General features: G+C 54.8%; 1 protein-coding gene across 4 annotated transcripts in view; it reads right to left on the bottom strand.

The window, feature by feature from the left end:
- ASTN1 (astrotactin 1) overlaps positions 1 to 13,445 on the bottom strand; it is a 56,606-nt gene that overhangs the window by 24,582 nt on the left and 18,579 nt on the right. For 2 of the 4 annotated variants that reach the window (XM_075760440.1, XM_075760443.1), the window contains exons 2-8: positions 10,830 to 11,017; positions 7,324 to 7,717; positions 6,349 to 6,522; positions 5,788 to 5,895; positions 4,542 to 4,691; positions 3,562 to 3,729; positions 3,272 to 3,356 (exon numbers count right to left, since the gene is read on the bottom strand). In XM_075760440.1, the coding sequence (XP_075616555.1) occupies positions 3,272 to 3,356; positions 3,562 to 3,729; positions 4,542 to 4,691; positions 5,788 to 5,895; positions 6,349 to 6,522; positions 7,324 to 7,717; positions 10,830 to 11,017 (1,267 nt within the window). The remainder of the gene's footprint in view (positions 1 to 3,271; positions 3,357 to 3,561; positions 3,730 to 4,541; positions 4,692 to 5,787; positions 5,896 to 6,348; positions 6,523 to 7,323; positions 7,718 to 10,829; positions 11,018 to 13,445) is intronic. The other 2 variants (XM_075760442.1, XM_075760444.1) reach the window with 1 other exon arrangement.

Genomic DNA, 13,445 nt, shown 5'->3' with positions numbered 1-13,445 from the left:
AATGTATCTGCTACCCGTGATCAAAAAAAGATCGTTTTTTTTTAAAAGCTGATGAAGATTTAGAGACTGGATGCGCTGGGTAAAAGATGTACCGCAGGGGCGCGGATCTCAGCGTGGTACCCAAAATACACACAACACACAAAGCTTCGCTGCCATCGCCAATAAAGTTCAAAGATGAGCTCGCCTTCATGAACAAAATTAGATGCTGCTGAGTGAACAGACACCGAGTCAACCCACAATCCCTGGAAATAAAAACAAACCAATGGCAGACCTATCTAAACCAAAGGGTTGAAATGAGTTTTCAGATAAAAATGCCACCCTAGGAAAACAAAAGAGGTGATAGCCAGACTGTGTCACTCCCAAGCACGCCGAGGGATTTGGCAGAGCCCCCAGGTCCTGCTTTGCTGACCTCCCCTTGGCTGAGAGCCGACGTGGCTTCTCCGGGGATTGAATTCCTGCCTCGCTTGTGCTACCCACGGCTGCAGCACGTCCCTCCAATATTGGAGGAGTTAGGGGCATGTTAGACAAACAACGGTCAGAAACGATTCAGGCACAGTTGATCTCGCCTTGGGATGGGAGGAGAGAGTAGAGGATTTGCAGGCATCTCTTGCAGGTGAGCCTGAACCTTGTTAGGCTAGAGCTGGGAGTGAGACGATGAGCGTGACAACAGAGAGCATGGCCTGGCAGCTCTACCTCAACCCTAAAAAACATACACACCAGGGTAAAGTTACAAGTTGCTCAGTTAAACAGGCTCTGCTGGACCGAAGAGAGCTCATCACAGACGTGACCCTGTGGAGGCCAAGGGTTCACCAGGACAGAGAGACCTCCACCATTCCGAGCCCTTGCAGGTAGAGGACATCAGGAACAGATTGCAGCACAGAAAAAAAAAAAAAAAACCCTCATTAAACATCAAGTCGGCTTTGGCATCACGATGCTTAGTGTGGACACGCTTTCAAGAGCCACTATAAATAGTGGAAGCTGCAGGCAGGGACAGTTCAGCGTGGTTTCGGCTGCTACCATTTTCTGAAACAAAAATCTGACAAGTTTAAGGAAGAAACACAAAATGACCTCGGTTACAAACAGCTTGAGAGAGGAGCTCTCGAAGGGCGGCGCTGAAAAAGCCCTGACACTGCAGCGTCGGAGCCTTCTCGAGAGTCCAGAGAAGGGCAGGAGGACTTCGACAGCCCCACCACAGTCTAGGGCTGTGTTGCACCTTGGGGAAAAAGAGATCTGCTAGGTTCCTCCACCCCAAACAGAAGAGTATGCTGGAAACGCCACGTGTGATTTATCATCACCACCTTTGGTATACAAGAAGAGACCCAAGACAACATGTAATCCCTGCCAGGTATGAACACTGCTGCGGGAGGAGAGGCAGAATTTCATGGGTGAGCATGGAGAAGGCTCCTGTGGGGACATCGGGATGGACCTGGGTCTGAAAAGGGGCCCCAAATCCCCCGGAGGAATGGAGTGGGTCCATTCGGTTGGTGTTGCTGAGACTAAAGCTGGGTCCAGAGCTGCAAACAGGTCCAGAGGGCTGCAGGAATGGATTTGTCCTTCCTGCCCATGGCTTCTCTCCTGCTTGTTACCATCCATATTTTTTCCCAATTCACCTGTAAGCAGCTTTTTCTCCCCTCTCCCTTTAGACGACAGAGCAGCTAGATTGGGAAGAGCAAGAGAAGAGCAATGTGCATGGGAGGAAAAGCGTGCAGCTGCAGTCCCATGCCCAGGAGGAACAGCAAAGCAGACAGGAAGGAAGCAAACACTTCTCCACCTGCGCTTATCCATTTTTACTACCTGCCTCAATGGACAAAAAGTCATTTGCCCTCTTGCTTTTTGCAAGGTGGTGGGTCCAGCACGCTGCTGGTAGCTCTGACCAAGGCGCAGGCTGGCACCAAAGCCATGGGTGGTCGTGGGCGGCCGTGGGCTTTTTCCAACCCACTGTGAGACGTTCCAAAATCCAATGCATCCCAAAACAAGCACATCCCTAGCAGGGGGAATAACCCTCCCACGTCCCAGACCCGTCGCTCAGTGCCTCTTGTTAGACGGGCACGGAGGAGCTGGGGACATCCCCGTCAGACACTCGTCCCCCGGGGACAAACAGGGCAGGCAGCCGTATTTCTGCCTGCATTTTCCCACCCTGGCAGCGGTACCTCGCGGTGGTCTGGGGACCCCGACCACAACACTCCGCACATCCCCAGCATGGGGTCACCTTCCTCGTGAGCATCGCCCCATCCCCAGCCTGGCTCAGGGCACCCACAAGGATGGCCACCTTTGTTTCCCACAGCGAGTGCTCCGCACTGGTTTTAATTGCTAAATTGCTTTTAAAATTAAAAAAAAAACCACCAAAACCCAACCAGAGAGGGGGTTGGAGGCAGAGCAGCGGTGCTCTCCCCAGGCCCCAGTTCAAAGGGACACAGCTGGGCCGGCCGGCACGGGCAGCCCCCCACGGCTGCCATCCTCCGGCGCAGCGGCACGGCAGGGGTGCCGCCAAGCCCAGACTTTGATGACTTTTTCTTCCTGCTGTGAAGACTAATGACTTCAGAGAGGGCATCCTGCCACGCGCAGGGCCGCCGCAGATCCAACTGCGGCATGACACAAAGGGGAGAAAAACAGAGGTTGGAGGAGCCTCTGTTTTTGGGGGTGATCGTGGCTTTTTGCACACTACCTCCAGCCATCCCTGGAAGTCCCCATCTGCACATCAGAGACCCAGGAGTGTTAAGGACCAGATGGAGCATCCCCCCGAGGGTCACAGAGAGTTTGGGATCCCCCACCAAATTGCTGCCAAAACATCAGGAAAATTTCCCTTTGCACTTCCACAGGTGTAAAGCTGTGGAGCAGAAGGCGACTGTTCTGTTCCCTCAGGCCATGGCATCAAAGCGTCTAATTTGCCCAATTTTCAATGGTGCATCCCTATCCCACCGGGAATGCAGCCCACCCTCAGCTCTCCTCCAACGCCTTGCACCCCCAAACCAAAAGCCCCACAAAGCGCAGGATACCAAGAAGAGTGCCCACAAAGGGGAGAGGAGCAGCTTCGATCTTCTCCAGGGGGTGTTTACTCTGAAACCTAACAATGGCCTCTTCTACATCACCTCTGAGTAGTTCAAAGAATAGACATCCTCGCCTGCTGCAGAGCCCAGCACTGACCTTACTGAGACGCCTCTAACTCTTCCACTCAAGAGGATCTACCACAGCCCTACCATGCTGCTGTTGAAGCCCAGCAGCTCATGCGAGGACGGTCCAAGCCTGGGTACGCTGCAGCAGGCGCACTCACCCCTGGTTTGTTCCCCACTCATTCCGGATGCAGAGGTGTTTATGCACGGGGTCCTTCATGTAACCTTCGTAGCAGAGACACTCACCTGCGGAGAGAGGGGGGGGACACGAGGGACATGGGAGGACAAAGCTTTCCACGTGCATCCCTGCTGAACCCAGCTGCAACCACCTGGGGCACCCGCAGCTCCGTTCTCGCACGTGGAGCAAGGCGAGAAAGCATCTTCCCACCAAAGCCGGGCTGAGCAGGCAGAGGCGAGCTCCCAAACCCACCCCAACCGCCTGACTACCTACCAGTCTCGGGGTCACACTGGTGTTCACAAGGGTCGAGGAGGCGCCGGGCGCAGAGGTCCAGGGCCCAGGGCCCGCTGGAGTTTTGCTGGGAGAAGAGGACGACCTGCGCCGGGTTCAGCCAGTCGCTGGCATCCAGCTGGCTCCCCTCCAGCAGGATGAACCGGCTCCCTGCCACCGAGACGGGAGTCAGCAGCAGCGACCCACTGCTGTGCCCTCCATCCTGTAATGGACCCCTCCATCCCGTGATGGATCCCTCCATCCTGTAATGGACCCCTCCATCCTGTAATGGACCCCTCCATCCCGTGATGGACCCCTCCATCCCGTGATGGACCCCTCCATCCCGTGATGGACCCCTCCATCCCGTGATGGACCCCTCCATCCTGTAATGGACCCCTCCATCCCGTGATGGATCCCTCCATCCTGTAATGGACCCCTCCATCCCGTGATGGATCCCTCCATCCTGTAATGGACCCCTCCATCCCATGATGGATCCCTCCATCCCGTAATGGACCCCTCCATCCCGTAATGGACCCCTCCATCCCGTAATGGATCCCTCCATCCCGTAATGGAGCCCTCCATCCTGTAATGGACCCCTCCATCCTGTAATGGACCCCTCCATCCCGTGATGGATCCCTCCATCCCATGATGATCCCTCCATCCCATGATGATCCCTCCATCCTGCACCCATCCCCTGTGTCCCACACTGGTACCCTCCATCCCACACCTCTCCCCTCCATCCTGCATCCATCACCTCCATCCCACAACAGCCATCTCCGTCCTGTGCCTGTCCCCTCTGTCCTGTGCCCATCCCCTCCATCCCCCACCCATCCTCTCTGTCCTGTGCTGTTCCCTGCATCCCTTGCCCGTCCCCTCTGTCCTGCACCCATCCTGCATCTGTCCTCTTCATCATTCCCTCCTCCCCTCCATTACAGCTCGCAGAGTGGGGCAGGAGGAGGTGGGTAGGACCATGGGGCACTCACCATCAGCGATGAGGTGCTCAGGGACGTGGAGGGTGATCTTGACAACAAGGGGACAGCTCATGTGGGAGGAGCACACCAGGCTGATGACACAGCTCGTCACGCTGATGAGGGTCAGCGTGGTCTTGTTCACGGGGCTCCGAGGGGAGCCCACTGCAAAACACAAAAGCACAGTCAAACCTGAGACCCAAGGGATCCAGGAAGACCTTGGGGTACAGCCAGAGGATCTCAGGGTGCAGAGACCCTGCCCAGCACCCTGGAAATCCAGCGTCAATCCAATCAAGCGGAGTCACTTTGGATTGCCAAGAGCATGAAGCAGCCTTTGCCGTGGCAGCCTCTCTACCCTGCCTGCTGTGGCTGGGGTGTCCCCCCGCCCCTGCACCGCCACACACCGAGACCTTTGCAGCAGCAGGACTTTAAAGCAGAGTAGAGATATTGAGGAGAAGAAAGGTAAATGTAATATCCTTTTTTTTTTTTTTTTCCCCCCTTCCTTCTTCTCAGCACTTCTCTTGGGTTACTTTTGCCATGACAACAGCCTCCTGGATGCCTTTGAAAAAGCACTGGAGAGCCCTAACCGCTCAGGGCACACAGGTCCTTGACTTTTCATCTCTCAGCTGAAGAAGCTGAGAGGAAAAAAGCTGGCTGGGCGCTGAGCTATCCCCAGGAGACAAAGCCTGAACCAGGCTCCCAGCACTCAGCACCGGCGCTGGGAGCAAAGGACATCGCTCCCAGGCCCCCCACTCCCAGAAAAACAAGGCACCGTCCAGAGAAGGAAGGAAAACGGACAGAAACTCTCGTCCCCGGGGGAGGAAACCTCCAAAAGGGATGGTGCAGGGCGGTGGGGAGAGCACCCTGCACAGGGAGCAAGCCTGTCTCCATCCCACGTGGCGCATGCGGCTCGTGCACGCACGGTGCCAGAGCGAACCCACGGCAGCGCCGTGCCGAGCAGCGGCATGGGAGCTCGTGGGCCAGCCTTTGAAGCGTATTACTCATTAATAAACACCAAAGCCCAGCAGAAGCCTCCAGCAAAAATCAGAATATATTTCATCCTCTGCTGAGACACTCCACTGGAGAGCAGCGGCAGCCCGCTGCAGAAGCAGGGACCGGCGCCTGCCTGCAGCAGCCCGGATTGCACCTGCGTTTCCTTCTTTTGCCGACGGAAAGTCTCCGAACCCAGAGAGGCGATGGCAAACAAGGCAAGAGGGTCCGCGGGTCACCCCCCGCCTCCATGGTAGGTCCCCATACCTACCTCGGCTGCGTCTCCGGCTCCGCGAGGGGTCTGTGTAGAAGGTCAGCTGGGGATCGGTGTCCGCCTCCGTCCCCGAGTCCCCCTCAGGGTTGAGAAACGCCGAGCCAGCTGCAGGGGACACCGAGCGTGGTCACGGTGGGGCCAGCACCGCGCCGCCCCAAGCAGCCACATCCTACACCGCCCCTTCAGCGCAAGCCTTGCCTTGAATACCCGGAGCCCTGTCTGCCAGGTGCAGTGAGGACACCACCTTCCCCCTTCCCACCACGCACAGCCATGTCCCCTGCCATGGCTCCCGTTACCTTCCAACCGTTCCCCATGGCCACGCCGGTATTATAAAATATTTACCTTTGCCAACACTCTCTGCGTCTGTGCAACCAACCAACCTAACACCGGTTACATCCTTGTAGACACCGCTTTTTTTGCTTCTCCTCACCCAAACCCTCCTTTCCATGCTCTTGCTGAAAGCTGGCCCTATTTCTCCACCCCAGGAGAGGGTGCGTGGCTGGAGCCATGGATGGGTGGAAGCCCAGCACACCCCATCCACCCCGGGGACCCCCCTACCTCGCGCCTTGTTGTTGATGCGCTTGCGTTGGCTGCTGGATGTGTGGGACAGCAGCGTGGCCTGCTGGTGGTTGGAGTCCACGGGGCTGGTGGCGATGATATTGTCCTTGTACTTGTTCATCAGGGACAGCTTGGCGTTATCGCTCCCTGAGCAGGAAGAATTGAAGGCAAAATCTTTCAGGGATAAAGATTTGAAAAAAGGAGGGAGGTGAGAGACTTTTCCTTGGATCCATCTCCAGCATCTGCATGAGGCAACCAGGGTGCCGTGGCCAATGGGTCAAGATGCCCCCAGTGCACCCTCATGAGCTCCTCAAAGCCTGAAGGCAAGCGGCACCTCCACCAAGATAACCAAAAGCTGAGATTTAACATTCAGCCTCTCAGGGCACTTCTGCATACCCAGGTCTGTAAAGAAAACCCTTGGAGAGCTTTAGGAACTACACCACGGTCTTCCCAAAACATGTCTCGGTTGAGATGGCTCCAGCTGTGTGGCTCAGTCAATAATATGGCCAACAAGCAAGTGTGTTACCAGCCTCAAAGAATCCCTGCTGGTGATCAGAAGACGGCGTTAACTCTGAATCATACTGATGGCAAGTATAATTTCACTACTAAAAACCTCAGCTGAAGACAACACTGGAAATCCTGAGACACAGAAGGGAAGTTCAGGGGTCACCATGGGATAGCTCAGAGGGGACACCATTCTGGTTCTCCATCAGGCCATGGGAACCACAGCCCTTCCCCTCAAAGCTTCACTTTGCCTTGGCCCAGCCACATCCCTCTCAGCCGGGACTGCTCTCAACTGGCTGCAAGGCCTCCCAGCAATGGAAGCACCTTCAGAGCACCACCAACACCTCACATGCAACGAAAACCCAGAGAAATAGGGAAAATGCTCAAGGGAAAACATGTGTATGGAACGATGGAGAGAAGACAAGTCGGAAAGGACCCAGCTCAGCCCATGCTCCCCTGTCCCATCCCCACCTGGAGTGAGGTCCATGCTGGATTTCTCATTGCAGCCCTGCAGCGAGTCCAGGGTGCGGGTGACCTGGCTGGCGAAGTCCTCCCCGCCGTTCATGCACTCGCGCTGGAGATGGTGCCGCAGGTCGGTGATGTCGTACTCATAGCCATCCAGGATAGGGGTCTCGCGGATGCTGAGCGTCCCGCTGGAGTTGTGGCCCTGCACGCGGGCGTTGCGCAGGCTCTCCCGCCCGTGGCCCCCGATCAGCACCGAGGGGATGTAGTGGATCTCGTTGGCCGCCTCGGCGCTGGCACTCTTCTGGGGCTGCGGCACCCGGCGCCGCTTGCACCACCGCCGGCGGGTGTAGAGGATCATCACCAGGCAGAGGATGGAGAGCAGCAGGGCGATCATCCCTCCCTGTGGGCGCAAACGCGAGCGGGACTCAGACGGGGACCCACGCCAGCCACCCCCCCGGGGATGCGAACGCACCAGGGATGCTCCGGGGCAGCCAAAGCAAAGGCAACGGCGAGAGGAGCCCGGTCGCACCGATAACACGGTGCCGGCACCACGAGAGCCCGGCGCTGGCCACGCACTCCCGGCTGAAGCCTGCCTCGAGCTGGACCGGCTTTGAAGTCACCACTGAGGCATGAAAAAGCAGCATTTAGAGCAGAGCGTGTTTTGTTTCACTCTCCTGCAACACATTTTTGAAAGCAGAGATCAGATTTATTCCAGGCAAACCCTCCTACGGGCAACTTTTTCTGACCCATTTCCAACCGGTTTCAGTGCTGTCACTCTCAATCTTGGGAGATTTTCCCAGGGTATCCTGCAGAAATTGCAGCACAGATTAAAGGAGATCGAGGCTTGAGACAGCCAGATGACTGAGGGGCTGTTTGGGGAATGCCTGGGTGAAGAAAGACACTGAAAAAGCTCCTGCCCCACAGGGACGGACCCTGAAACTGCATCCAGCCCTGCCGCCTTGCCACTGTCCCCAAGGTCACCCTCCTGTGGAGACATCGTCACCGCACACAGAGAGAGGCAGTGAGATGAAAGCCCAACCTGGCCCTTTAAGCCCAGCATGATGATGATGATGATGATAATAATAATAATTAAAAAAAGAGCACGTGGAGCCAGCTAAGAGCTCCATGTCCAGCCATGGCTCTGGTCCCCCTCCTCTTTTCTATGCGATAGGTGATCTTGATAAAATAAAATAAAAGTAACAATCTGCTCCATTAGGACAAAACATTAGGGGAATTACTGAACGAGAAGCAGGAGAGGCAGCTGGAAAAGGAGCTCTAATGGCCATTACGGTTTAACCTTCTTTCGCTCCCAGGATAATGGAGCTGCGATGCACCCTCCCAGCCTTCCTTCCAAACTTTCTTTGAAAAAAAAAAAAAAAAAAAAGGAAGAAAACCCAAAGAAACTCCAGTGACTAAGGAGACACGCAGTCCCAGGAGGAGCGGGGCTGGCTGGCATGCAGCATCTCTCCAGCCAGGACACTGCAGCGAGGAGGATGGGAAATCTCTTGTTGGGGCTGAAAATTGGGACTGGATTCCTGCCAGCCGTGCTCATCCCCAGCTTTTTAGCAGTAAAGTCAGGCCCCAATTCTCTATCATCATGTTCAAATCCCTCTGAGCTCCTCTGAGCCATAAATAAGTGGGGCCATCCCCATCCCCACCGGAGATGGTCCCCCATGTCACAGCTCTCCGGGAAGTGCACCTGCAGACGGGGTGACAAGCAGATGGGAGCAATACCAGGGCACTCCTGGCTTTCCTTTGCTGCCCTCCGTATGCACATTACGTCCCTCAGTAGACATGGTGGTCTTGGGTCGACGGTTGGACTCGATGATCTTAAGGTCTCGTCCAACCTTAAAGAGTCTATGACTGCATGATTCTAAACACCAGCGAGCTCTGCCATGCCCCTGTGCTGGTGAACAATGGAGACCAAGCCGGAGCTGGAGTCAGGTGGACACCCATTTGTTTAGGACTGGGGCTGTGGGTTCTCCAAAAAGACCCGTTAGTTAATTGAGACGGAATGTCTGCTGCCCTGATGGTCTGAGAGCTCAAACTGTCCCTGAGGACAAGCAGCCTGCGGCCACTCGAGATTTCAAGAGGATCCCAAGGGAGGAAGAAAACCAGCACTGTCTCCTCCCCCCCTGTGCTAGCTGGAGGGGGTGAGGGTATCACCTCAGACCCCTAGTTCCTCTGCACGGGAACACAGCAATCCCATTTTTCCTTCATTCTCCCCCTCAAGCACCTCGTACGACGGCTGTGAGAGGAGCCCCGAGCTGGGCAGGCACGGAAGTGCTTCTCGCACAGTCCACGTGCAGACCGCTGTCACGATAGATACAGCCCCTCGCTCACGCTTCTCTTGGCAACCACGCAGGGAAGAAAGAAAAATCAGCCTTGAAAACTCCACATGATCCTGACTCCTGGCACAAAAGCCAACCTCTATTTGTCAGGTTGTGAGAGTGACGGGGAAAAAGGGGGAGAGGGAGGATTCAATCCGTATTTACACACTTTGGTACGAGAGCGACGAGTTGCCGATAGCGTTTTCATCGGCTCGATAATAAGCCTTGTTTCAGGAACTCCCATGTCCATCCTGGCAACCAAGACCACGGCAGCAGAGCAGGGCCAGCCTCTCCCCAGGTGACGCACCTCTCGGGAGCAGCTGGGAACTGGCAATAAAAAAAAAAAGGAAACGGTCCCAAATGGGGTTATTTTGGGGGTTGCTTTGCCAGTGATTTTTTTTTTTTTCCTTGAGACTAATCAAGCACAAATGATGGAGGAGAAGCCTGGCCTGGGGCTGCAATCTGGAAGAACCATTGACGTTCTCATTAGGGCAGGCACCATTAAACAGCCTGTTTGCAGCCTCGGCAACACATTGTCTCCGGCTAATTATCTTCCAGTGGCACAAAAATTGTCAGATTCTTCAGATTTTTTACCAACACAAGAAAACAAAACCACAACAAACCCCAGACCCACCTCCAACACACAGACCTCTGTCTCGCCCTCCTTTCTCTGCCATCAAAACCTTGTCCCCCCGTGTTTCTGGAGGGAGGAGGAGAGCCGCACAGCGCGGGATGCTCTTGCTTACTGCACGCTGCAAAACCGCGGCCACGGGGCCGCTGCGCTGATAAAAGCAGTGGTGACAGTGCCCGGTGGCACCGTGACACCCGCGCCGGGCACCGTCCACCGGGCAAAGGGCTCCTGACAAAGTCAATATGTGAATTAACCCCGGGTTAAGGTGGTTGAGACCTTCAAAGCCCAGGAATAAAGGCACCCCTGCAAACATATTTGCAAAGCGATGCGTACCGAGGGAGAGGTTTAAAGCAGCCCGATGTTAAAGTACTCTGCACTCAGCATCATCCGGAGAGGTGCCCAGGGCATCTTAACCAGCCCCCGAAGGTGGGCTCAGCTCCCCATCCTGGGACAGCTGGAGCCAGACGTGGAAATACATGGCTTCTCAAACGCCCCCAGCTTTTCCACAGGTTCCTGAACACCTAAACGGGCGCTGCCTCCCCATCACGTACCATGACGGAGATGTGGAGGATCCTCAGCTCTTCCTCTGCCGACTCGGTCTGGGGCTCATCCGTGGGCTCGAAGCCGGGCAGGTTGGGGGCCCCGTCTTGGTGGTGGATGTGGAAGAGCAACGTGCCGTTCTCCAGCCACTGCTGCCGCCAGCGCACCAGCGGGATGTCGTCCGTGTTGCCCGAGATCTCTGCAAGAGAAAAGCCGGTCACGTGGGAAACGCGGCAGAGGAGAGGGATGGTGGAGGACATTCACCTCTTCCCAAAAAACGGGTGGAGGGACCAAGGGACACACACACACACAGAGCCAGCTCCCTCTGGTCACCTCCTGCCAGCACCACAGCTGCCCCTATGTGACCCACAGCCTGAAGGGTTAAAGCGGAGTAAAATCGTATTTCTGGGTAAAATCCAGATGTGGGCCCCTCCAAAAATCCAGACGTGGTGCAGGGACAGAGCAGTTACCGACAGCACCTCGAGGCCAGAGCATCCTTCCAGCCCCAGCTCAGCCAGGTTTCACCCACGTGCTTCACGTAACACCCAGCTCCTGCCGTGGGGAGCGGAGGATACAGGACATCTTCCCAGCGGCACTGATGGGATCATTGGGATCACGGCACTAAATGATCGCAAGCAGAAACTATTTCCCCATCCCTCGTGAACGGAGAAATGTGCACGCGGCTGCGATCGCACCCGCAGTTCTGGCTCTGACTGAGGTGCCTTCAGAGGTTTCCAGTCTTTTTCGCAGCTTCCCACACAGGACACGGCCGTGAGATCTGCAGACGTACCTGCACCTTCTGCCCAAACGCCTCGACTTTCCTCAAGTACCTTTAGGGTTTGGGGGCACGGGGACAGATGGACAGAGCCGGGCTGAGGAGCGACAGCAGCAGAGGACACCCAAGCAGGAGGAGCAGCCGAGGACGGGGATGCGACGCGTGCCGCAGGATGCTAAACGCTGAATCAAACCAAATTCACCTGCCTGACTCTAAAATTTCAGGGACATCCCATGGCTTAGCAAAAGACGGGGTGACACCAGCACATCCCCAGGAGGGATGGGCACTGGTTTAACCACCACCTCCCTCTCAGACCACATCACCTTGACCACCATCTCAGACCACCTTGATCTCAGCCATCAGCTCAAGCCTGCCATTGGCCCTGTAGTTATTTTTCCTGAAAACAGAAGCTTCGATTGCCTTTGTTGGAATGCCCGTTAAAAAAGTGATGAGATTCCCAGCCAGATGCAACTTTTCCTCCTGTCTCTGCCCCGTGGGAACGGTCCAGCCAGACCCGGCCGCTCCATCCCGTTTACGGCCACACGTTTTGATGGCGGTGGGAAAGAGCCCGGCTTGCTTTGCAAATTGTCATCTTTATTTTCCTTGTCTCATGCTGCCTTCAAATGAAAACTGGAATTCAATTATAGTGCCGAAAAAACAACATTTTAAATTTACTGTTAATTAATTTCATTAGGCTGCCTTAACTGAGCTAGCTACCCGGGATGGGGGGGGGGGGGGAAGGTGGAACTGCACCAGGAACCAGGTTTATCCTCCCAAACTGATTTGATTAATCGAAAGAAACATTAGCCGCAGCGAGCGAATTGGCAGATCGTTTCTGCCCCACACGGGCCATATTTCTGGTGGCAATCAGCGCGCTTCGAGCATCCCGAGCGGAGAGATGCTGAGCTCTCCTCGATGCCACCGGGATGCAAAACCGAGAGGAGTTAAAGCATCTAGGAAGCCAGAAGCAATTTTGAACTTCCCTCTAACTGCTGAGCTGCGTGTTGAGGCACTCAGATCCCCTTTGAAAAGCCGGTCCCGGGAGCCGGGAAGGTTGGAAAACGCGGATCTCCTCCTCTCCCACCTGGTCTTTATTCATGGGCTGAAAAAGGAAAACAAGCTTTCCCGCTTCCCTGTTTCCCCACGGCTTCTCAACTTCAAATGAACTAGCTCAAATGGAAGAAAATAAGATCCTCCCCACACCTGCCCGCTAATGTGGAATTAGGAGTAATTAAGGCAAGAGCTTTTTATGCACAACAGGAACTCAACGGACTGACATTTGGAAAAATGTAAATACCAGCATTTGCTCCATTGTAAAGAGTGAAAATAATAGATACTAAGTACGTGACATTGTGACATTTAGAAAGCTAGAGTTAAAGATGTTTTCCCCCTGATCTGACATATGACTGAAAAAGCAGCACCCTTCAGCTCGTTAATATTTGAGGAGGACTCCTTGATGGAAGTTATTTAAATGATTAATAGATTATAGTAAATTTAAGCCTTAAAATAGGTTGTCATAATTTCAAATTTATTTAAACAGGCTTATTTTTAAAATGAAAAATATATTTCAATAAAAAATGGATTCTTGTTTTAAAAGAGCACAATCCAGCCACAGAGCCTGAGCGCGTTGACCCTCTCCCACCAGACATCACGACGCAACCCTGCTGCTGCATCGCACGCAAATCCAAAGTGCTAAAACCAGAGGAAAACACCCCAGAAATCAAGCCGCATCACCCCAAAAGAGCAGGCTACGACCCCTCCATCACACCGCATGAAAAAGCTGCTCTGCAGCCTCTGCTCCTGCCCTGGGCAAAATCTCTTGAGGGAGTGCCCAGAGGAGAGAGCTTCATCC

The sequence above is a fragment of the Balearica regulorum genome, chromosome 8, assembly GCF_011004875.1.
Source record: "Balearica regulorum gibbericeps isolate bBalReg1 chromosome 8, bBalReg1.pri, whole genome shotgun sequence".
NCBI lineage: Eukaryota > Metazoa > Chordata > Aves > Gruiformes > Gruidae > Balearica > Balearica regulorum.
This window is presented reverse-complemented; position numbering and strand designations above follow the sequence as displayed.